Genomic DNA, 26194 nt, shown 5'->3' on the forward strand with positions numbered 1-26194 from the left:
ATCCTCTCATGGTGCAGAGTGTCACATGCCACTGGCTGGTTGTTGGATACAGCTATCTTTGGTCCTGTAAAGGGCTGTAGAGACTTTCTGAGAGACTATTTGAAACCTGTTGCATTTAGAAGGAAAGACAACTCCCAGAGTGTGTGTGTGTGTGTGTGTGTGTGTGGTTGTCCTTGAGCCCCAGTCTCTCCCTCTTAACCGAATTTGAGGAGTCAGAGCATGCAAGACGTCCAGTGACTATTCTACACTCAAATGATGTGGGTTTCTGTTCTTCTGTGGTTCTTTGTGTAGCCAGTGACTACATTTGTGTGAATGAATTTTTGTGTGGAATACTGTACTTTTCAATCAATAAACATTTGTAATTTATATATGTGTGTATATGTGTGTGTGTGTGTGTGTGTGTGTGTATGTTTATGTATATGTATATGTACCCACTGCTGTGTGAGGAGCTAGATACAGGTAGATACAGGGAACTCACTGTCCTTACTTTTTGCCCGTGTACTGAGGTGCCATCCCCATCCTGTGTACTCCTGGCTGTACCTGTCAGCACATATCTTCCTTTATTAAAATAAATAAAGAAAATGACATTTGTCTTGTTGAAAAACCAACAAGGTTTTGGTTTTCTTCTTTTCAGGTGAAGCTGACATTTGAAAACGCATATGCTGTGAAAAAGGAAACAGCCCAACCCCAAAAGAAAAAGGCACAGTCGAGCACCCAAGATTTGGTGAAACTCCTCTGTGGGTCAGAGGCTGATGCTGTGCAACACAGTACCCTGAGCATCCCACACATCTCCATGTACCTCACGCTGCAGCTCCAGTCAGAGGCAGCCAGGGAGGAGGTGAGTGTCTGCTCACATATGCCAAGGAAGCGGGGAGACCTTCCATCCTGCGACTTTAGACTTAAAGAAGAAACGGGAGGGAGTTAGCTGTGCCTTATGGCTGTCTGCATATCACATGTTATGCTATGCATATTACATGAGTTAGCTGTGCCTTGTGACTGTCTGCATATTACATGCTAGGCTATGATGTATATTACAGGACTTAGCTGTACCTTATCACTGTCCTCTATGTATCACTTGATACAATAGGTGTTTTCAAATAAACTAGAGAAAATCAGATGCACCATTCAGGTATTCTAAGCAACAAAGACCAAAAGCTCCCTTCGTACCCTTTTGTAGCTTGTAATGTGGTCCATATGTTTCCTTGTGGGTTTTTTTTTTTTCTGTTTAATGAAAAGATGAAAATGGTAAAGATTAGCTTAGTTGTAGATGTATTACTTGGTATTTTCTGTGCTCTGGGAAATACATAGACACCCAGCAATAAGAATTCTAATGTCTTACACCTTGCTGGCTCCTTGTATCTTTAGAACAAATGAGACCTTTAAGCATTTAATTTTTTCCCCCTAAGTTTTGAGGTACTGTCCTGAACCTTTCTAGTCAGAAAACTGCTGAGCCCACATGTCATTGTCTATCTCTCCCTGGGAAAATGTGCAGACTCCTCACAAACAAACAGGTTCCTGAATGTGGCCAGTTCTGTATCAGTACCATAATTAGGAGAGCCTCTTTATTCTTACCACACAGAGTGGAAGCATCTGTAAGTACAGGCTCCTAACAAGGGCTTTAAAAATACAACTAATTAAATTACAGGCTCTGCAGTGCCAAAAGCTTTTAAGACTACTATGGAGACTTCTTTAAATGGCCTTTTTTACTAGTATGATACTTTACAACAAAATGTCAAAGGGTCATTTAGTTCCCTGAGAGTTACATAATTGATACAGAGCTTGTCTTTAAGTTACAAGATGGAGACTTGTAAAAAGCTAGTCAAAGACTATTTAAAGCAGCATATGGTATTTTGACAAGACAGAATGGAAGTATTTGTTGGACATGGTTTAAATTTATTATGTCTACATCACTGAAGACTTTAATTCATTTGTCTTAATTTCTAGAAATAAATAATAAAATTATAAGAAAATACTTTGTAGCTATTTTCATTAATGAAAATTGCAAAAAACATCTGAATCATTATTAGGCAGTGTATTTGGCAAACATATCCCATAGCATATATTGAATAATTTACATATCTTAGGCATGTTTACATAAATTTAAACAGTAGGTATGCACAGTGTATTATCATATCTGTGATAATGTAAAAGTGTGAATGCATGGACCCCACACCAGATAACTATTTCTCATACAGATGTTTAATGATCTTTAGAGAGAGAACCAAGCAAAGCAAGGCCAGCGTAACGGGCAGGAATGTCCCTTTCCTGTTGTAACAGTTGCAGCGATTAGAGCAACTGGAAGTTACTCGGACTTCTTCATGGATTCTATTTAGAAGTTTTAATTTTGTCTGATTTTTAACTTGTCCTGTGAAAAAAATAAATGTTGCCTAAGTCTCAGCAGGAAGTAAGGCTCCCACTGCCATCTCTGCTTCTGGAGTGTCAATCAGCACACGGGGGCATCTGCTTGAGAGTCATTATTTTATGTCTGTTAAAGCTCTGGTTCCTGGAAATAGGAAATTATTCAGCATTTTGTAAATAATCCTGTAAATTAGCATTTTCTGTAATTTAAAATAAAATGCCTTGTCATATAGATTAATTTGTGCTAGTTAAGCCCTCTCAGACTTAAGCCAGGGATTTTATAATCCTGTGATGCTTTTTCCTTCCTATTTGTACTTCTTCAGTCTTGTATTCACACTTTGTAAATTAAGCAGATATTTAATAACATCACAAAAAAATGATGATTCTCTTTTAAGGTTCAGTATGAAAGAAATTATATAGACTCCTATGGGGTTTTTGTGGGGATTAAAGCTTAGAAAGCACTATTTAAAATATGTAATTTCAATTAATTGTGTGGAACTTGGTCTATGTAGTCTCTAAACCAACTTTGAAGTGTAGCATTTGAAATGCTTGTTGAAGTGTTAGCATACCAGGCATAACTGTCTGTGATTGAATGAAACTCTGACTAAAGCTGAGGCTGAAAGGGCTCCTGTTTTGTTCTTAATACAAAATCTGAGCTTTCGGGGTGAATGTTGGTGCGAGCGTCCAGGAGGCTGATCATCTGTCCATCCTTTCCCCAACAGCAGGAAATCCTTTACCATTATCCAGTGTCTGAAGCATCTCAGAAACTCAAGAGCGCCAGGGGGATTTTTCTCACACTCTGTGACATGCTGGAAAGTGTAACGGGGACACAAGTCACTAGGTAATCATGCTTAACTCTTCCTCCCTGTTCCCGTCTTTAGTCAGCTCTGAGAAGAACCTTTTCCTCTTGTGGGAGGATAGTCATAGTCGTGCATTTGTTTTGGCCACACTGATTTTATCTCAGGTGTGTGTTTTTAATTCAGCTACAGGTCTGGGATGTTCCCACATCATTTAATTAGCAGAGTTGCCTGTTGACCTGTAGTTACAATTCTTAATGAAAACGTTGTCTTTGAGTTGGAAAGGTGGCTTATGGGGGAAGGCGCTTCCTGTCAACCTCAGGTCAATCCCTGGAACCAGATGGTGGAATGAGAAAACGGACTTCTATAAGTTGTCCTACAACTGCCACACACAACGTATAGTACACACGCACACGCGCGCATGCACACACCATAATCACTTTATAAGAAAGTTTTATCTTTTAGACATGGCATCATTATGCATCTTGGCTGCCTTGTGTTTTTATTGTGCTTGTCAAATCTCTAAGCAATATGCTGAATTTTTCACATGGTTAGAAAATGCTCTGACTTTCAGTAATAATAGAGAAATATAGACTGTGCATTAGAATTCAGAATCCAGTGTCATGTGGGTTTTATTTAGTAATGAAAAAACAAAAGTCAGAAGTTGGATTGTCCTGCAGTGGTGGGACTGTAGTCCGCACACAGCAAGTGGCCTTAGGTCCCTGTCCAGCTCTAGGGGAAAGAGAGAACAGGAGAGTGGGGCAGAGGGAGGAGGGAGAGGGAGAAGACAGGAGAATTTCTCAGCCAGTAAAGAACACCTCACTGAGTGTCAGGTCTGACTTGGATGTCCCTGTTAAGTCACAGGATAAAGAGCCCAGAGTTTGGGAGTTTAGTTTTTCATAAAATAAATTATTATAATTTTTCTACTTTTAATATTTCAAGTAATCTAAAACTCATGAAAAAAGTTTATTTCAAGCTTTAAGGGCTTCCACATTACTGATAAAATATGAAGTTCGATTTTCCAGATTTTACATTTAGTTCTCCCATCTCCTGGTAAAAGTTACACATAAAAGTTTTAGACGATGTGGATTGGGTAAAATAATGGGAAGAATTTACTTGTTTTCCTAAGTAAAAGTGAGATATAAATCTCTGACTTTTTTGTTGTTGTTGTTGTTTAGCATGACCCCAGCCAGTTCTGAGGCTGAGGCAGGTTTATTTTTTCCCAATTTGCTTTTATACCATTTTAATTACATGCAAGTAATAAGGTCAGGCAGTACAATAAACACAAATAGTCAAGGAAAATCTCTGACTTTCTATATATGGACAGACAATGGTTAAGACTTCATTTCATATGTGAATGTATAGTTATAGAAGCAGCTTGCCAAACTTCTGTCTGTTTTTCTGTTTATTCTTTCCTTCATTCACTGCAGCGATCAAAAAGGTACTCACATCTGCCAATCAAAGGCTGAGAACCACTGAGCTGGTCCCCAGCCTCTCTTTATTGTTTAACAGCTTCGTTCAGCTTCACTTCGTAAATCATACCCAGGCTTAAAGTTTATAAGTAAGAGCTGGAGAGATGGATCAGAGGTTAGGAACACTGGCTGCTTTTGCAGATGATGTGGGTTTGGTTCCTAGCACCCACATGGTATCTCAAGTCATCTGTCACTCCAGTTCCAGGGGATCCAGTGCCCTTTTATGGCCGCTGGGGGTACCAGGCGAGCACATGGCCACACAGACAAACATGGAGGTAAAACAGACAAACACATAAAAAAAAAAAAAACAAGTCTGTCTTGTTTTGGTTTTTTGTTTTTGTTTTTAAGGGTAGTAGTTTCAAGTATATTCAGAGATATTGGCCATGGCCAATGTCAGAACATTTTTATCACTTTAAGAAGAAACCCTGTGCCCTTTCTCACCGGGACATCACAGCCCAAGCCCCAGCACGTGCTGGCTTGCTACCCTTGTCTGGGAGAGATGCCTGCAGTAGACATTTGAAATGCATGGGGTCATAAAATGAGTGCTCACTTGCTTCTTAAAAATACTTTTTAAATTGTGTGTGTGTGTGTGTGTGTGTGTGTGTGTGCGCGTGTGTGTGTGTGTGTGTGTGTGTGTGTGCGCGAGCGCGAGTGCAAGTGCGAGTGTGTGTGTGTGTGTGTGTGTGTGTGCGTGCCTCTGCAAATATGAGTGTAGGTGCCTGCAAAAGCCAGAAGCATCAAATTCCCTGAAGCTGGAGTTACAGCACCTATGTAAGCCTAACATAAGTGCTGGGGACAAACCTGGCAGAGCCGCCAGTGCTCTTACCTGGCCAGCCATCTCTCTGGCTCTAGAGGAATGCTCTTAAACAAAATGTAAGGGTTTTCATGTAGATTTGTTCTTACTCTTTCTCTGCTGTGTGGGATGGATGCCATTTCCCTTAATAGTTAGAGCCTGTCAGTAGTGATAAGGCATGAGATAACCCGTGCAAGCAGTAAGGACGGCTAGGCAACCCTTTTTGAGAAAATAATAAATGTGGAATGTTCTCTTCAGGGTTCTATAACAATACGTGTTTCTTTTTGCACATTCTTTTTTAAAAAAATTGTAATAAGATCCATGTGATATAAAAGAGGTTAATGTTTGCCTAAAAGTATATATACCTTTACACTTTAACCCCAAACAATATTCTGTTTGAAAAAGAAATATCTTTTCAATAGTTCATACTTCAAGTAGCACACACGTGTGTTCTCTATGGATCCATAGTTGGTTGTTGTATTTCTTTTGAGTTATCTAAGTGTTTGCAGCTGTGTGAAGAATAATTAAGAATACATTGCCCATGCGTGAACTGTGCATACCAACAGATTCTGACATAAGCGCTGCCTTGGTAGTCATCCCATAGTGTGCAGGTGCTCCATCCAGGAGTTTCCGTGAGCACCCATGTGCGCATGACTCAAGTTCCATCACTGCTTCTAACCCGTAGCTCATACCGGGCTGTCATCCTCCAGGTGCAATCACTGCTCTGTTCTCTCTGTAATCTCCTTAGTGATTATGCCCATACATGGGCAATCCCAAAGGGTCTGTGGAATTAATGAGCTAGGATGCAAAGTCCTTTAAAAAAATATCATAAACTGTATGTCGCCACTTGATGTCAACAAAACATTTCACACGTAGCTGAGTTTCAGACAGGGTCTCACTCTGTAGCCCTGCTGGCCTGGAACTCACTATGTCACTCAAACTGGCTTCAAACTCAGAGCAATCCTTCAGCTGCAACCTCCTGAAAGCCAGGATTGTAGACATGTAATGATTCTCTCTTTGTGTGTCTTGGGGGGTTGGAGATACTTCCAAATGTATTTTTGTTGTTACAGAACCCCTGCCTTTTCTGTGTGGCAGTTAGGTATGTGGCAAGAAATTTGCTTATTAAGCAATTCAGTTCTTAAATTATACCATGTGTAACCTTTTAAGGATATTTTTATAACTCCGTAGCAGTTAAAGATATTCTAACCGCATCTTGAATTTGTGTTTTTTCTTAGCTCATCCCTCCATTTAAATGGGAAACAAATTCATGTTGCTTACTTGAAAGAGGCTGACAAGTTGCTGTTAATTGGCCTGCCTGCTGAAGAGTGAGTTGGGATCTTTTTGTTTCCCTTTAAACAACATTTCTGAAACTATGGCAACAACAAAAAAAGTAAAATAATGGAAACAAGGTTTGCCTCATTACAATCATGGCCTTTTGTCAAAAAGCAAACTCCTTGTGATGGGTTCGTGATCCCACGGCTCTGTCAGTATTGACAACACAGAGGTTGGGGTGTATTCCTCCACTTAGACTTCACAAGAATATGCTTTGAATTTCATGAGCTGCCATTTTATTCACGCTGGAGAATCTGGGGGTTAAGGCTCAGCACAGGGTATTTTCCCCAGATGTTTGATATCTTTGGTAGAACAGTGTCTTTGCAATGCCACAGTGACTGCCTACCTCCGGGTGACCTCACTAGTGGGTAAGCATCCTTTACAGCTCTGCCCACAGCTGACTAAACCCTGCAAATATATATGCGAAAAGACATCTTGCTTCTTTGCGGGCCGGTGTCATTAGATCATATCACAAATGAGTAACTCCTTTTTTTTTTTTTTTTTTTTTTAAGAGTTCCTCTTCCCCAGCTAAGGAACATGATAGAAGACGTGGCCCAAACCTTAAAGTTCATGTATGGTTCTTTAGACAGGTGAGTGTTTTTCTGGAATCCGTGTCATGTCTGGTGTTGTCTGTGTCTTCCTCTGTGTCAGGTGGCGCGTCTTGCTTGAGAAGCAGGCATCTTGGTTTACTCCTTGCCTGCGACAGTTTCCTCAGGTTTTCCTCCTTTTTAAATTTTTATTTAATTCAACTACGAATTAATTTTCGAAACAGGATCTTTCTGTGTAGGTCAGACTGGCCTGAGCCTTGCTCTGTAGCCTGGGCTGGTCAGAGCTCATGGCTCTGCTGTCTGAGCCTTCAGGTGCTGGGGCTGTCGGTGTGAACAGCCACACCTGGCTTTTAGTGAACCAGGGATGCTCTTTCTCCTTCCACGTTATATCCCAAAATGTACCATGCGGAAACTCATATAAACTACGGGATCTAGTGACTACAACAAGTCCTGTGTTACGATGTATAGTAACCAGTACATACTGGTTCTTTTGTTTAGAGGCAAATATATAGCACATGTCTGTGTAGCATATAGACAAGAGTAAGATATTAAGTAAGTTTTTGTGTTTTCTTTGCTATCATACTGCCCCCAAATGTTTCTTTATTCAAAAAGTTTAATCAACAATGTGCATTTAGCTGGGCATAGTGGCTCACCTCTATAAACTCAGCATTTGTGAGTCTGAGGCAGAAAGATGACTATAAGTTCACAGCTGGCCTAGGCTACGTAAGTAGTTTTCTGGCCAGCCTGAGTTGTAGACCTTGTCTCAAAAAACAAAATAAACAAAGCACTGTTAGCAGGAATCAGACGCACAGTATAGAATGTTGAGGTGCTATGTGCATTCCTTTGTGCATTCTCTGTAAAACATGAACATGTGTTCCATTTCATGCTTACATTCTGCTTCTCTTTACTCGTAAGTTTGTAGTCATGTCACTCTTCATGACCCTCTGTCACCTCCCCCTACTACTGCTACCACTGAAACCCCTTCCTCCCAGCAAGCCCCTCCTACTTTGATGTCTTTCGTGTGACCCACTGAGTTTATTTAGGGTTGTTCACTCAAGCTCAAGCGCTGTCAGGAAGTGTTTACTAGAACATGGGCAACTAGAGCAGTGATGTCCCCACTGAAGCAGCCATCACCTGCCATGGTCCCTGGGGCCCCTCCCCATCCATGACAAAATGCCCACAGACGCAATCGTGTACTGGCCTTGTGCAGATGACCTTAGCTGTAGTGAGTTCAGCGTGCAAAGGCCCTGCTGGATCCAGAGGACATCTCTGTGCTGTCTGTCTCCCTCCGCCTCTGAGCCTCGCTTTCTCCTGAGATGTCACCTGAGCCCTGGACGGGATGATATAGATGTCCTATAGGGTCAAGTGCTCACTGTTGCTCATTCTTGGCGCCGTGGCCTATTGTGGGTGCTTTTGATTTTTAGCCTTATAATATAATGTGATACATATTTCTTGATTTGAAGGGGAAATTTGAGGTAACTGTTAACCATTTGAACATACAGAACTGTGCCTGGCAAACTTTTGTCTCTAGCGGATCTCTGCAGATTCTAGTGCCTATGTGGATGAAGTGATGCCTCCGCTCGGGGCCCCAGAATATACCAGTACAGAAACTGAAAGATAACTCATGCAGTTTTCCAAACGTGGTGGTATCTCTCTCTGGTTATCTATGAGGAGAGTTTAGTGGGGCTGTGCTCAAGGCATCAGGGATAAACTTCTGCGATCATGTTAATCTGGAGAGATCATTATTTTATATCACGTTCTCTGCTGGAGGAACCTGTGAGGAGGCACATCCCCCAGACTTGATTACTTGCCAGGAACTTCTCCGGTCATCCAAACACAGCGCCTTTCCCCTTGACTAATATGATTTAATCAATGAGGAATGAGGCCGTGGTATTAATTGCCTTTTTAATGTTCTGTTAGAGTGGCAAACTTGGCTCTACTGTGCCCTAGTTGAGCTATTTGCACAAACCGAGAGATATCAAGGATCACCATTCTGCGATGGATTTCACGCATGCAACAAACTGCTGAAGCAGCCGTGTGGTCCACAGAGTAGGTTAAGGGCAGAGGGACCCAGTTTCTCTGCACTTCACCTTCTATCGATATGAAAGTTTCTCTAGAGTAGCAGCAAATGTAATTTTTCCTTGTTCAAACAGGAAATTAAGAAAACAAACGGGAATATGCCTGTGTTCTTTAAGAAGCACAGGGATGTAAGCAGTTACTAGTAGACATTTTATAACAATTCTTACTTAAGCTTTTTTCTTTAAAAATATTTCAAAAAAGGTATTTCAGAGGTCCAAAGACTTAATGATCATTTTAAAGTTGTGAGCAGGTTCCTATTAGCATTATGGTTGAATTAAAGCTATATTTCCTACCTCTGCCCCCCAGCTGCCAACAGTGCCTGTCCACTGTAGACGATGGAATTCCCCATTTTCCTGTCGAACAGCTGCTGCATGGTACTACAGCAGCTGTTTCTGGGTCTCTGTCTCTATTCCTGCTCCATTAATTTCCATAAAGCAGAGTCCCACCTACCTGCCTGTCTGAGGGAGTCTCAAACCACCCCACCCCTGCTTATACGCTGGCAACATTTGTCCACCACAGACTCTGCCCTCTTCCCTTCTGCTGGGCCTTCTTCATACAGGGATGTTAACTTAAATGGCCCATTTTCAGAGTGTTTCTTAATCATTTACTCTAGAACAGCAAGCTGACTGGGTGTGAAGTTGCATGCTTACAGTCGCAGCTCTTTGGGAAGCTGAAGGGACATGTAATGTCACAAGTTCAGGCAGATCCTCTCTATAAAATAAAAACTTGAATAAAACACCTGACCTCCTGTCCAGCCACCCATCACCTCCTTGCCTTCCTTCGTCAGCCTGTGTGCTCAGCGGGCATTCATTGTCCTTTGTCTGATTCTATTGCTGTACTCCTGGCCAAGAGAACGTGGCTGGAACAAAGTACGCACTTAAATATTTGCAGGATGAGTTAGTAAATGTTTCTCTGGCATGATACAAGGCAGCCATGGTGTCATCTCCTGAGCTGGTCCAAGGAAGAGTCGTGCTTAACGCTAGGCTGTGCTTGCATGGCTAAATCAGCTATTTCATCTCTCCATTCCCCTCTGTCCGTCTCTCTGTATTCCTTCCTTTTTCCTTCCCTTCCTCCCTCCAATGCTTGGGCCTCAATTGAGGAGAAAATGACTTAGCTCCGAATTTTGTATTTCCCCAATAGTCATAACAAGCTCCATAAAACATTGTGTGTAGTGAGCGCTAGGTGATTTGAAGGTAAGTTGGATCATATTAACCCCAGCTTTAGCTTGGAAACCAAACTTCAGAGAGAGGCCTGTTGATTTTGGCCATGTGAGAGTTGCCTAGTAAGAACAATTCAAAGCCAAATCTCTTGCAGAGTGCAGAATCTTGTTCGTATCCTCCATTTCCTGAAAGACCTTGGGAGTTGTAAATGGTTGGGAGATAGAGGGGGAGGAAGTGGTACTCTGTCCCCTTTTCTTGTGCGCCTGGCCCAGCAGTTCTTCGGCGGTAGCCCTCCTTCAGTCACCCCACAGCAGTAGCTGTAACTACAGGAACAGGAGTAGGAGAGCATCAGTGCTGGGGCAGAGCCAGTCCCCTGACCTAGGGCAGGTCATGCACCACCGCTCCCCAGCCCGGGCTCACTTCCGGCTCCTGCTTCTCCAGCGCTTTCTGCCAGGTTGAGAACGCGCCTCGTCTGGATCATTTCTTCAGTTTGTTCTTCGAACGAGCTCTTCGGCCCGGCAAATTACATCTCAGCGCCAGTGCCAGCGCCCAGCAGTACGCCGCAGCCAGTGCCGTGCTTTTGGATAACCTCCCGGGAGTCCGTTGGCTCGTACTTCCGCAGGAACTCAAGGTAATCTTAGGGGTCCCAAATAAGAATCAGAGCCACCCACCTTGTTCTAAGCCTGGAGCATTCTGGTTTCCTTTGTAAAATGATTTTTAAACTTATACTTGGGGCAGCCCAACCACCATGGTATGTGCAGGTTATAGGATAGGTTAGTGTGCTCGGTTACCTCCCCCACCTCTGTCTAGGTTCCAGGACTGAGCTGACCCTCTTCTCCCTTTCTCTTTAGCGTGTGTGTGTGTGTGTGTGTGTGTGTGTGTGTGTGTGTGTGTACACACGCTTTTCAGGATTATAGGTGATAACTGAAGAAACTGCTGAAGTAGGAAGTCCAGTGACAAACTTCAACTAATGATCCTTAAAAATAGAAATTGGTTCTCTCATCCCATTTTATATTTAAGCTTTCCAAACTCAGAATTCTTGTCAGAAATCTAAGCTGAACGTCTTACTTGGCAATTTTGTGGCTCTGATTTTATAATACAAGGTCATCTTTTGTTTCTGTCCAGATGAAAGCTGAGAAGGCTTCCCTTCCTTGACACTAGTAAAAGACTGTGACTAACCAAATCCTGTGGTGATCTGCAGTCACCACCTTAACATTATCCTTAAGAATACAAGGGCCCCGGACAGCAAATAATTCTTTGTTTTGTTTGTGGTTCTGAGGGTTGAACCCTCAGCCTCTTACATCTAGAAATCATGTCCTACCACTGAGCCACATCTCCAGGTCCTCGCTATGAACATACATGTTTAGGTTTTGGTTTGTTCCATATGCAGTAAACCATCAGGGCTTCACGATGTTTAGGTGTTTTCAGTATGACTTCATGACTATCTACCACATGTAACCTTACACCACTGACAAGACCACTTCAGAAACCTTTAGTGTGACTCACCATTTAATCCCTTTACTTATAGAATTTTCTCAATATTAAATGAGGTGACATTGTATGGCCACATCTCTGGCCATGAAGAAACACAGGCTGTGTTACTGGAAAAACACCCAAGATTCTATTCTTCATGAAGTCCCTCAGCATATACCCAAGTGACTGACAGTTTACTATTAATCACTTAAGTCATATGTGGAGATGGGAAAGCATATGTGGAAGTGGGAAAGGACTCACTGGACCACAGTCACAGCTGTGAGGCTCCGTTACATGGCTCTTAGTTGAAGTTGGGGTGTCAGCTCATATATACAGGACACTCTATCTGCTGGTCTTTTATTTTGCCCTTGGTTTTGTGAGTTGACAGTCGCAGACTAAAATGACCGTCTTCTTTTCTTTTTCTTGTCCTAGAACTTGATCTTAGGCACCCACACCTGCCGGCCAAGCGTTCTGCCACTGAGCTATATCCCTAACCTCGTTTTCTTAAACCACATCACACTTAAAAGTATCAGGCGTGCCAGTTGGCTGTAGTGCAGCCACTTTAAGCTGACCCCCGACTAGCTTTCCAGTATATGAGACCCAGACTACAGTTGTTTTATTTGGCTTTGACAATGACTTTTCTAATTGCTGACCTGGCTGCCTCCCTGTGGTGCGCCCCAGCCACTTGCTCTTTCTCCTGGCCACTCATGGTTTATCTGCCCTCAGACAGCTTCCTCCTCTCCCTCCATTCTTTCTCTTCTCTCTCTTCTCATCTGTCTCTCCCTGTCCCTGTCCCTGTCCCTGTCCCTCTCTCTTAACCAGCCTCTAATCCCTCCAGTAATTGGGCATAGCCAATTTTATTTAACCAGTAGTTTAAAATCTAGGAGCAAGGTTTGCACGTAAATGTGAGAAGTGACTCTAGGCCTAGACTTCCTACAGAATGTAGCATTGCAATTCACAGCAACAGACCAGACCTCAAGGCTGGCCTTGGCAGTGCTTTCAGGAGAAAACACACTTTGCGACATAGGAAGTGACTAGATAATGTTGCCTTTAAGGTAGAAGGACCCTGACACCAAAGCCTATCTCACGCCCACTGTGAGTCCTTTAACCCAGGAGAGGTACAAGCCCCCCAGATCCCTTTATAATGAGAAGGTACCAGTGAGAGCTGGAGTTGGGCATTTCCCTCCTCCTACACAGGAGGTTACCGGTCCTCTTCTGCCCTGAGGAAGGCTATTGCTGACTATGTTCACCCCCAGTTCTGCCGCATCCCATGGGGTTGTTCTATAGTTAACTAGCTTCTCCATGGGACAGGCTTTGTTAAAGAAAGCCCAGTGCTCTAGAGCATGGCTCCCTGGTTCCCTTTCTTTCCTAGTGTTTCCTAGAGTCAGAAGGGCATTCACTATGGCAACCTGGTTAGGCTCCTCGTGAGAAAACTCACAAAAGCTTGGGGGACCCAAAGGCCTGGGTTTCCATGAGTTTTTCAACTATGGAAATTACCCACCCACACGGAGCCTCTGGCAGCTTGCCAACTACTGTGCAGGTTTTCCTGAGCAGGCCCTGACTGCAGCTGTGAGTGTCTGTCTGTCTGTCTGTCTGGTCTTGGAGACAGCAGTTTGCTGCATTCTTGCGGGTCTTCCAGACACAGAAGAGTTGCTTGTTTATTCTGTTGAGCCTTTGGCTTGTTTGGGCTGAGCATCGTCGGCAGGCTTTCTGCACGGGTGACCACGAGCCAGAAGCTTCAAAGCTTTTGTGCTTATCAAAAAGCTCTTCTTTTCTTTGAGATTTTTCACTGTCTTAGATTAGTAGCTTTTATTCACAATCTATCTTCTAATAAAAATAGTAAGGAACTTAATCCCGTTTAAAAAAAAAACTCAGGTTTAAAAAGTAGTTGTGAGGTAGATTGGTGAATGTTCAGTGGGAGTATTTGGTTTTAATTTGGAAACAATTTGTTTTGTGTTTAGTATTTGATGGGGGTCTCCCTTTGGTTTTCTTTCCCAGGTGTTTGAGAACTTTTTCGGTCATGCTTTTCTCGGGCACACTGGCATTGTTAGAGGGACAGTATTTCACCTATTTTGATAGAAACAGTTTATTAGCCTCATATCAGCCCAGAGACCAAGTAGAGCAAAATTCGAAAATTCCAAATATTTGGTCTCTTTATCTGAGTTTTTCTCAAGGTGCAGGGGTCTCACCAAACAAGAGAACACAAAATACTTGCTAGATGCAGGAAGATGTGGGTCACAAATGAGTAGTAAGCCACACTGTGTGAATGTGTTTAAAGGCATGACTAATCACTCAGGAGCTTTAGGCCCTCAGATCAACGCAGTGTGAGACAGGCCCACAGAATGCCTTAGCCTGGGAGGCAAACAGGGTGGGGGCAGAAAAACGGGGGATTCCTTATTTGCACATTGTATATATGTACGGATTTAAGTAACTATTTTTGTATGTATACACATTTATGCATTACAGGTTAATTTTATTCTGTTTTTAAGTTGTGGATGCTTTAAGGAAAAGTTCCAGCAATTTCCATAGGAACAAAAGCCAAATTCTATGTAAAGATTTTCGTCTAATAACTCTGTGGGGAGGTTCAACTCTGCCAGATCCCAGGAGAACTCCTGCCTTGATGTTTTAATCTGAATAACGATTGACAACGCTTTTATTCAAAACATTGTTTCCAGGAGAGAGTCGGGGAAGAATGTTGGTATTTTCCAAGAATCAAAAAAATACACAGGAAACGGAAAAGGGACCTAAAATAGGTTAGCCACAATAATAGCAGTTTTTCATTTTGCTTTGAGAAGTTTAACAAGTTAAAAAAAAAAAAAACTTAAAATAAAAAAGTTTTTTTTTAATCTCATTAATTGTTTTGTGTTGATCATTTTGCAGCAACTTTTAATAAAAAAAACACACGTTAAATAAGTTACTGTTTTATATTTGCAAAGCTTAAAAATAGCATGTTCCCTTTTGAGATATTTCTTAAGTATTGTGACAGAGAAGGGTACTTGTTTAGTCCTTCAGGCAGTTCAGAGCCCCTTCTCGTGTTCTCATAGGTGGAACTGGACACAGCCCTGAGTGACCTTGAGGCCGCTGACTTCGAAGAACTGGTAAGAGGCAGGGGATTTCCAGGGAGGCACAGCTTTGAACTCCAGTTCGTAGTCAGTCATTCTGAGTGATTGACAAGTGGACTTAGACCACTCAGCCTCTGGCCTGACAATAGCAAATGCCTACTTGCCCCAGGGCTTTGTATTCAGCTGCCAACATTGGTTGCAGGGTGACTGCCTAGCAAGTGCTGGGGCTTCGTGAGGACAGGGATGGAGGCAGGTTTGATGACTTGAGAACGTTGTAGGTATGAACTTAACTTAGACCTAGAAGTATGGCTTTTAACTTTTTAAATTTCTAGTTCCTTGGCCCCCCAATGAGAAGACCATCAGGTAAGTTATCAATAAACAGTAGATATCGGTGACACTCAAGCCACATAAACAACAGTACCCACCAAAAGGGTCTAAGTTCTTCAAGGTTACCACACCACATAGAGATGACAGAAAGACAACAGGCGGCACATTGCCTGTACTTGCCTCGGCTTCTTTATCCGTTGCTGTGATAAAATACTCTGACAAGAGAGAGGGTTTATTCCGGCTCAGGGATCAGGTTGCAGCCTGTCATGGAGGGGAGTCCCAGCAGCAGGAGCCTTGGGGGCTGGCTGCAGTGTGACCCAGTCAGATGGCCATGTAGAGCATGTATGCATGCAGGACTCAGCCCATTCTCCCTTCGAAGGGAGTGGTCCTCCCCACTGTTAAGATGGGCCTCCATATGTCAGTTAAGATACTCCAGAAAATCCCCCCAAACATGCCTAGAAGTTTACCTCCCACACAATTTAGATCCCTGAGTTGACAGTGAACACTGTTCACCGTGTGGACACTCACACCACCCATGATCTGCTTGGATGGAGCATTAGCTCATCTAACAGCACTAAGGGCAGATCAAGACTGTCTGTGGAAGGGAAGGGATAACCAGTCAAATCCAGACTAGGAAACATGGGAGGGTTTCTCTCTATACCAAATAAATCAGAGGAAGATGGAGGGAGGCAGAGGCAAGAAGAAAAAGATCCTGAAAGAGACAACCATGTGACCCAACTTCAGTGTGCAGTCCTCCTTGGCTTCTCATCAAACAAGTTTGTTAAAAATATCCATGAGGCAGGGCACAGTGCCTTATTAATCGCAGCACTAAGGAGGCAGAGACAGTTGAATCTCAAGTTCAAGACTGACCTAGGTTACACAGTGAGCCCTGTCTCTAAGTAATAAATATATAAGTGGGTATCTGTGAGACAATTAAGGAAATGTAGTGCTAGTGGCTGTATATAAGACAAGAATAAATCTTTAAACAATGGAAATATATATCCATATATATGTAAATATTCTGTTTTAGAGTACTTTTTTTTTTTTTTTTTTTTTTTGGTTTTTCAAGGCAGGGTTTCTGTTTCTCTGTGTAGCTCTGGCTGTACTATAACTTACTCTGTAGACCAGGCTGGCCTCAGACTCAGAGATATCCTCCTATTCTGCCTCCCAAGTGCTGATATTAAAGGTGCATGCTACTATTACCCAGCCAAGTATACAATTTTTAAAATTATTTTATGTGTATGTATATATCTGAATGTATATCCATGTACCATGCACATATTTCATCCCATAGAGACCAGAAGAGGGCATAGGATCCCCTGGAACTGGGGTTGCAGGTGGTTGTGCTCCAGTTGTGTTGAGAACTGGACCTGGGTCCTCTATAAGAACAGTGAACTCCCTTAACCACTGAGCCGTCTCTGCAGCCCCTTAGAGTACACTCTGAAGTTACTCACAGAACAAGGGTGTCTGGGATTGGTTAGAAATAATTTAGTAAGAGAGGGGGAAAAGCAAGATATGATGAAACAATATGAGCCCACACTTACCTAATCAAGCTCAGGCAGTGACAGGCACGAAGGGGCTGATGACGCTGTTTGTTCTCTGTCATCCAATTTGCAGTGCCCCTGCATCAGCCTCCTGAGCTCTGTGCTTACAGACATGTGCCACATTGCCCTGCTCTGCTCAGTCCTCTTACTGCTGAATAGCAGTGCTTATGGATGTAACAGTTTCCAAGATACTTAGGATGTTCCTGATTTTTTTCATTTCCTCTTCGTTCAGTATAAAATTAGAAGATGCATGTTACAGGAAGAGACAAAGACAAATATTTCTCTTCATCCTTTTCCACTGGCATCCCAGGCGTAACTCCTTTCAGGGTTTGGGATGGACATTTCTAGACGTTTCTATATCTTTACATTCCTACACAAAACCCTGCATGTATAGTCATGCATATTGCATGCAGGTGTGGGAAGGTGCACACCATTCAGCAAAAACCAGTGGTGCTACTTCCATTTTCCACATTCTGTAACTTGTATGCCTGCACTGTTCTAAGGCCTGTGCTGTTCTCTGACATGACATCACACTGTGAATATCATCCCTCCATCACTGAATGTAGCATTAGCTGTAATTTCTCTGTATTCCAAATAATTCACTTTTGAGTTTCACAAAAATGTCATGATTCACTCGGTCATCTTGTAGATCTCCAGAAGAAGGATTACTCAAATAGTATATATGTTCAGATTTTTTTGAATACCACTCAACTCTCCCACAAACAGAGTGTGCTAGTTTGTGCTTTCAAAAGTAGTGCATGGTAATATTGGATATTGTGGGTTATAATAGGTGCTCTCCTGTCACAACAGAATTATTTTCAAAGTCCCTCATGAAATAGCAAGTGCTGTGTGTTCTACTATGTTGTGGGACCACAGATAAAGCTGACAGACAAGTAAACACACAGGCCTTTCACCTCGGTCCTCTGATGTCCTAGGTACTGTATCAAGTTGTTTCTAATGAATATAATCTTTACTTCAACTGTTGTAACTCAGCTAGAATATTTTTTATCTTCTGCATAAAATTAATAAATAAGTACTAATTATAAATCAACTGTGAATTCCCCCCCCCCAGTCCGAGGATTACTATGATATGAGACGGCTGTATACAATTTTGGGGTCTTCTCTGTTTTACAAGGTAAGTTGAAGCTTAAAAGATTTATCAATATCCAACTGCTATACACATAGACCTAAAGTAGATTTTCTTAAACTTTTATATGCATGGAAGAAATATTGCCATTTTGCAAGCAAGACTGTGATCTGGAAATAAGACCCCAGAGATTTAGAAATACAGTAAATATTAATGTTTTACTATATGCTAAGGCATTTCCAAGTGTGCAGAAGTGAAAGGGTACTTAAAAGAAGAAGATATATAAAACAGAAGAGCAGAATGTTCTTTTCTTCAGAATTTTAAAAATGACATTTAGTGTGTGTGTACATGTGAGCCACAGACATATGTGAAGGCCAAGGGCAACTTGAAGGAGTTGTTCTCTCCTTCTACCGTGTGAGGCTCCTGGGATCAAACTTGGGTCGTCAGGTTTGGTAGCCAGTTCCTGCTGAGCTGTCTCCAGCAATATATTGTTAATGTCTTTTTGCAGTGATGTTCTTGATCCTTTTAACCTCTTCTTCAGAAGTGAAATACACTGCATCTTGTAGCATTGAGTAACTACTTCCATTAAAAGGTTTTAAGGTAGTTAAGTATTTCACTTAAAAATATCATTAAAAACAATATACAACATATTTAACAGAATCGGATGATCCAGGAGGCATACAGAAATGAATGTCTCTGCTGACCTTGACCCCACTTCTCTTCCTAGTCCTAGTCTAACCAAACATTCAAGATAATCAATCCTACTTGAGGTGACCTCGCTTTGTGCGGTAGTCTGTCTGCTAAGTCCCTTCAGTTGTCAAACTTGATCTGTAGCTTGACTCAGATTAATAGCATGGACTTCTGATGAGTCTTAGCTTAGTTGGTTTAAAACTGCATTATTTTAAGCCTATATTGAGGTGTTTATGCAATGCTTAGAAATATGAGATCATTGTTCTAAGCTACTAGCTGACTTTGGCTCTCTGTGATTAAATCCCAGGGTTATATGGTGTGCAGCCATCTGCCTAAGGATGATGTTGTTGAGATCGCTGCATACTGTCGCCAGTACTGCCTGCTGCCTTTAGCAGCAAAGCAAAGGATTGGTCAGCTGATAATATGGAGAGAGGTGTTCCCACGACACCACCTCCAGCCCCCGTCAGACTCAGACCCCGAGGCCTTCCAGGAACCTGAAGGGAGATATTTCTTACTAATTGTTGGATTGGTGAGCTATTATGCACTTCTTTCTTGAATTTCATTTTAAATTTTTTAAACCTACTTGCTGAAGAACACAAACATACTCACTTACAGTATGAATATGTTAATTACTTATAGTCAAGAAAATGTTAAATACTTCTCTATTTTCTTCCTTCTGTATCTCATGAAGCAATATTAGTAAAATCCAGTATAGGATTTTAGCAGATATCTTAGAAGATATCTGATCCCTCCCCAGAGTGGTTTTATCCTTTCATGAAACAATTCGGAGTTGAGCCCTGTATGCTAGTGATCCCTGTGATCCCAGCACTTGGAAGGCTGAGGCAAGAGGATTGCAAGTTTGAGTTTGAAGGTAGCCTAGGATGCCCATAAGCCCTGACTGAGTGAGGGTGGTGATAACAGAGGCTATTTGAAAGTTGTCTTAGGACTTCTCTGGACTAAGAGAAATGATTGATGGTGAACTGTTGCTTTACCAAAATAAAGCTGTGTACGATTGTTTCCATTCTGCATCAGGGAGCTTTGATGGTGGTGTAAAGAGAAAGAGATTTTTCAGAACTCACAAGTATTTGCAAATACCCATGCCTTTAGTATGTATAAGCATATACATGCAGACAGCATTAAATAGTTTCAATTGAACATGTACCAAACTTCCCTTACAGAGACATTATATGTTGTGTGTGCTGTTAGAAGCTGGAGGCTGTGCATCTAAAGCTACTGGAAACCCTGGTCCCGATTGTATCTATGTAGATCAGGTCAGAGCAACCCTTCATCAGCTGGAAGGAGTAGACTCCCGCATAGAGGAGCAGCTAGCCACATCCCCGGGGCCCTGCCTGGCTTGTGCTGACTGGTTCCTTGCTGCGCCACGTGAAAAGGCAGATAGTTTGACTACTTCACCCATCCTCAGTCGGCTGCAGGGGCCTTCCAAAACAGCGGCCTCTCCAACATGCCGGAGAACCTTTTTCAGTGACTATTCCTTCAAGGCACGGAAGCCCAGTCCCTCCAGGATCGGTGGAGGACGTGAGCCCAATGAAGGGGAAGAAAGTGTTGGTCTGAGCCCACACACTACCCCAGATGCAGTGCAGAAGCAAAGAGAATCCGAAGGCTCGGATGACAATGTGGCCTTGCTTAAGGTGTGTATTCGTTTAACATGTCTGCATTGTGAGAAATAACTCAGAGATTGTTTTTTTAATTGGGAGAGCCTTCCTTATTTGAAATGGTGGGTGCTTTCTGTTAATGAAAAACACAAAGACTTAGAATTGAAAAGAGAAAGAAATATCCAGTGCCAAGACATAAGCCCTGTGGCACCTAGGACATTTTTTTGGCAATGCTCCCAGGTAGAGAAGCTTCAGCCACATACGTTGACATACATTGGCCTTTCTTCCGCATTGATAAGGGTGACAGAGGGCCCCAGCTGTGGGGTAGTCTCGGTGTCAGTCTAGTCAGACTGACTGACAGTGTCAGTAGCCAGTAAACATTTAACGGAAACAGATGATGGAAATGGGGAAGAGGAGATGCCTATTTGTAATAAGTAAGATTCTCATCTGCATTTATGAACGTCACAAACATTAAAGATGTGAATGTGAAGCAGAGTGTCCATCTTTGCGGCTGTGACCTCTCTTGACTTTTCCCCACACACACTACAAGATACCTCCTCCACATTTGTCAAAGTCATCACCACCCTTGGGAGCGTTGCACTTCCTCCCGGGCTGCGGATGTCTCTCCACACAGTTTTGAAACTTGCCATCAGGAGGATGGAGGTGATGCCAGACAAGGCAGAAGAAAGGCTGAGTCTAAATGGGCTCTAGTGCTTCTGAGTGCTGAGATGCGCACAGGCCTAGCTCTCCCCTCTCCTGTAAGAAAACAGTGGGATGCTGTTGGAGTCAGAACCAAATATGTTTGCTCCATGTGTGTTTGCATCCTACTTGTAGCCTGTTATCTCACTTGGTAAAATCAATAGGAAACAGAGACCAGGAGGATTTAAATAATTTATGTATAGCCAAACCCTAATCAGCTGCCCTGAATAAGATTCAGACCATGTGACCTTGAGGAGTTCAGGCAGCACAAGAGAGACAAGCGTGTGTGTGTGTGTGTGTGTGTGTGTGTGTGTGTGTGTGTGTGTGTGTGTATTCAATGATGGAACTGGTGGGGAGTTTTCACTGTGGTTAACCTTAGAAACCTCCTTAGCAAAGAACAAGAGATGCAGATTTGCACTGAAAATATTTAAAGGGAGCAGCACAAAAGCAGTGCTCTTAGGTTTTAAATTTTTGAATCATTTCTGCTATGCAATCCTATTCTTAGATATAAACTGACGTACTTATCTTCCAGCTTGCTAGAAAGAAGTCAACACTTCCAAATCCGTTTCATTTGGGAACTTCGAAAAAAGAACTTTCAGAAAAAGAATTGGAAATCTACAACATGATGAAGTAAGGAACTTCTAGCTTGCCTTTCACTTAGACGCCTTGTCTTTGAGAAAGTACAGAGATGATTCAACGAGTGTAATTATGATATAGCACAGATATGAGGTCATAGCTACAGTGTTTCTGTAATCTTTCACTACACATTTAGGGAACTGGATATATTCATACTCTAAGGAAGACACCAGAAGTAGTATGTTAAAATGTGAGTCACTCTTTCCCTCTTTCCCACAGATAACATACTTTTTGGATGTCTACTTTTTAAATTAGAGTTTAAAGACTAATTTCACACTCTAGTAGATGCCTGGTTATCCTTAATCCTGTGCCTGGAGGTGATATCTGTTGATGCCTTACAGTTGAGAGATGTAAGATGTAATGCTTACTTCTAGAGAACAAAGGGCTGGCCGTTTGCCCAAACTCAAGACAACTGGGCAAGACCATCCACACTTCCTGGTTCCAGCTGGTACATGCATGAGCTCTGTGGCAAGTGCAGCCCAGTTCAGCTGCTCTCTCTGCATATCCTGCTTCTTTCACTCACTGCTCTTCTGTGGTTTCATAGAACACATTGCACCAACTTCTCCCTGTGTCTCGCTCTCAGAATATGGGTCCTAAAATCTGGTCCTGAGCAAACAGATCAAACTCCAGCTTACATTGAAAAAAGAATTCTGAGGTTAAAAACAAGACCTATACAAAGAAGGAATGTATAATAATTACCTTATAAAGTGTTATATAGTCTGTGTGTGTGTGTGTGTGTGTGTGTGTGTGTGTGTGTGTGTGTGTGTATACACAGGTGCACTTGTGTATGCTGATGTGTGGAAGCTAAAGGATAACCTTGATTGTCATTCCTCAGGATCTGCCTAGCTTGTCTTTTGAGACAAGGTCTCTCACTGCCTGGTGCTAACTAAGTGTGGTAGGTTGACTTCCTGGTGAGTGCCAGGGCTCCACCTGTCTCTGCCTCTCCACAGCTGGAGTTGCAAAGGTGCACTACCATGCCCACTTTGTTGCATGGGTGCTGGGATTTGAACTCTGGTCCTCATGTTCGTAAGGCACTTTACTGACTGAGCTAAATCTTCTTTTATGTTTATTTTGTGGTGAGCTACCTAATCTGCCAGAATCTTCTTGCCTGGTGTTTAATGATGATGTCATGTGTGGGACCAGCTGGTAAAACAATATTAGTTGCACTTAAGCAATGAAACATGTAGACTGAGAATTCATTTACACAGGAAGAGTGGGTGCATGACCACCAGCTTCTTAGTCATGGAAATGTTTCTTAAGTGCAGGTGTGTTCCTACATGGAATAGTACCTGCCAAGAAGTGTTTTTATCTGAAGTTAGGGCAAAAGTATGATAATTTATCTTATTAAAATAGCGCTCTGAAAATGTAATATGCTAGATTTTGATATTCAATACTTCCATGTGTGAGGGTTTAATTTTTAATAGTTAAAACACTTTTAAACAAATAAATGTGAATCTGGCCTTCTATGATAAGCTGAACTCCCTTTGAAAACCCCAGTGTTCCTTCCATTTAGCAGTTAACTGCAAATTTTGAGGTCATTTCATTACTACCATACCATACTTTTAAAATGCATACATTGTTTTGACATTATGTCCAGTAAAAAGAAACTTTCTTTCAAGTGTAATAGCTTATACAAATCCACATGTATAAATAACAGGGTTTCTTACTTTAAAAGATGTCAAACATGTATAACTTATTCATCAAAGATGTGGAGAACTCATGTTAAAAGCATTTTATTAGATAAATGTATTGTATCACTCTAACTTGTATGTACCACCTTTGTAAATATATGACGTAAAAGATATCTTTTACATCAAGCATTTTATTCAATGGCAAAGTCACATCCAACTCGCTATTTCAACAATCCCAGCTGCCCCCACCCCCATCCCCATGATATCACTTTACATGAAGGTCCTTGCTTTTACTGCACTGGCCCCCCAACTCCTGACACTCAACAGTGGAGAATAAAAGCCAGGGTACAGAAAGGACAGGCTACAGGGTCAGGCAAACCCTCGGTGGCTGTGCATCTGAAGTCAGGCACATCCCTATGCTGGATACTTGCCCATGGCTAAAAGGACCACAGTAACATTTAATATCATGCATGGCCATTATGGAAATTGAACTAAGGTACTTTCAAACACACTCTGGAGCAGGCACATAGAAGACATTCAGGAGAACTGTTATTTCTTGCCTTTTTGTTACTCTTTTAACTCTTCTTCCTTCAGAGAAACATAAGCATTATAGGTTCTGCTGACCTATCTGAGATTAAATACAGAAGGACGGGGAAGAGATAGGAAAGAAAAGAGAAACGGAAAACAGTAAGCAAATATTGTTGGAACATGGTCCAAGAACAGACTCGTGGGAGATTCCTGAGTACTTGTGAGAAAACTCCAAGAAGTCAAGACAAGAATCTTGTGACCTTAGCTTCTTCAAAAGCATGGAAATGTTCTTTTCATGCCCGTCCCAGGTGTAGCAGTTAGGAGCGAGTTTACTTGGAATTATTCATTACAACTGGCTATTGTTATTTGTTTAGATGCCTCTATGGAAAAGCATGTTTTTGCTTCATGTGGCTTGCCTGCCGCATGCAGCTTATCCTCATGAGTGTACACTTTACTCATAGACGTCTTTTAACCATCAGAGTATACATTGTCTGATGCTCTGAATAAAACTGTCTATTGCGTGAGGCTTTTGTCAGCCTCATTTTAAAGGTTCCACTTCCTTTAAGCAGAATATAAGTAAGAAGAAGGTTGTAGCAGTGTAAAATCTATCAAATGTTGGTACAGTGATAGAGCTAATCTAACTTTTACTTGCTAATATCTTATATTTCTTCAGGATTTATCAGTATTGCTACCATGGCAAAGAAGTTTGGTGATGCTGATGTCAATGAGTTTAGTTTGGTGGGCGATAATACTGTCTGTGCCCTACTCTAAACTGATAACATTTTTATGGCTTGGTGAGATCTATGGCAAACACGAGCTCAGTTATTCATTACGAACCATGGAAAAAAGAGGACTTACCCAATTCGGTTGTTTAGTGAAGAGACTTTAAGTTACTTACAAATGAATCGGTGTTTATCCATCCATAGCTGGCACTGTTTGTCTCTATTAAAGAACTAACAATAGCCTAACATGTGCTTTAGCTAAGGGCAGGGAATTAAACATTTGGCTTAGATCTCCACCTATAATTGTACTGCTAATATTATTTCACATAGTCTTGTGAGAACTCTACAAAATTCAAAATTAAATAAGTCTTCTAAATTTATATAAATTTCCTTCTCTCTCACTTTCTCAAGATTGACCTCCGGTCCTGAGAATACACTCTTCCACTATGTTGCCTTAGAAACAGTGCAAGGCATCTTCATCACCCCCACCCATGAAGAGGTGGCTCAGCTAGGTGGTTCTGTCCACTCTCAACTGATAAAGAATTTCCATCAATGTTGTCTCTCTATCCGTGCAGTTTTCCAGCAGACGATGAAGGAAGAGGTAAGCAAATATCAGCTCTGGTCTCCTTGATTAAGACAAGTCCTGTGGCCCGGAATCTTACCTCTGGAAATGGTGGGCTGAGTTTTCCATGGCATAGTGCAGAAGGGTGGTTTATAATATCAGCTAGCCACTCATAGCTAATATTCGTGACTTAACCATTTGTTAGTTGGTGGCTACTGTTTCAATCTGGGCTGAAATTTCATTTAATGTTGTACCCCATGCTTAAGTAGTAATATTATATATACTTAAAAGATCAATTGAATTCTTGTGGTAGCAGGGGAATTGGTAAACTATTGAGAGGTTTATGGCTAGGGCTGCAGCTATCAGCATAGTTGATAAAGTGCTTATCTCATCTGGGAAGCCCGGGGTTCCATCTCCTACCGTGAATAAACTGGTGCACATCTGTAATCCCAGCACTCCTGACTTGGAGGCAGGAGAACGAGAAATTCAAAATCACCTCCAGACTCATAGTAAGTCTGAAGGTATTCTGAGCTACATGATCCCTGTCTCAAAGAAGGGAGAACTCTAGAGGCGGCTCAGCAGTCAAGACCACTCTCTGCTCTTGGTCCCTAGCACCACGGCAAACAGTTCACGACCACCTGTGATTTTAACTCCAAGTGCCCTGATGGTCTCTGGCCTCCTTAAGCACCTGCACACATGTGGTGCGTGTAAACTCACATGGGCACACACATGTACTCATAAATACAAAAATAAATCTTTAAAAAAACAAAAGAAGGGAAGGGAGGGAGGAGTGGAGGGGTTTGTAGCCAACCGATCTAACAGCTGTCCAGGAGCGGCCCTCTGAAAACACTTGGGATGTGTGCAGCACGCTAGTTTTGTGAAGAACTTGGGATTAAGTGGACACTGGGCTGGGAGTATGCAGCCCTAACTCTGGATTACATCACTTCTCAGGGCCCATTCATCATTAGAATTCTGTCTTCCACGCTTTCTGGGTCTTAGGAACTATTATAATAAGGCTATGCTGGACCAGGGAGCCCTTCCTGCTTTCAATTCGTGGGCTCTCTCCTCCCGTATTAACATA

At 42.1% G+C, this 26194-nt stretch overlaps 1 protein-coding gene across 1 annotated transcript in view; it reads left to right on the forward strand.

Moving 5' to 3' along the window:
* Positions 1 to 26194, forward strand: part of Intu (inturned planar cell polarity protein) — a 59895-nt gene that overhangs the window by 30703 nt on the left and 2998 nt on the right. The window contains exons 4-14 of the mRNA XM_021196521.2: positions 635 to 838; positions 3081 to 3199; positions 6656 to 6745; positions 7265 to 7342; positions 10981 to 11170; positions 15057 to 15110; positions 18018 to 18080; positions 19030 to 19251; positions 19901 to 20371; positions 21567 to 21664; positions 24963 to 25152. Of these exons, the coding sequence (XP_021052180.1) occupies positions 635 to 838; positions 3081 to 3199; positions 6656 to 6745; positions 7265 to 7342; positions 10981 to 11170; positions 15057 to 15110; positions 18018 to 18080; positions 19030 to 19251; positions 19901 to 20371; positions 21567 to 21664; positions 24963 to 25152 (1779 nt within the window). The remainder of the gene's footprint in view (positions 1 to 634; positions 839 to 3080; positions 3200 to 6655; positions 6746 to 7264; positions 7343 to 10980; positions 11171 to 15056; positions 15111 to 18017; positions 18081 to 19029; positions 19252 to 19900; positions 20372 to 21566; positions 21665 to 24962; positions 25153 to 26194) is intronic.

This window comes from Mus pahari, chromosome 4 (genome assembly GCF_900095145.1).
Source record: "Mus pahari chromosome 4, PAHARI_EIJ_v1.1, whole genome shotgun sequence".
Classification (NCBI taxonomy): Eukaryota; Metazoa; Chordata; class Mammalia; order Rodentia; family Muridae; genus Mus; species Mus pahari.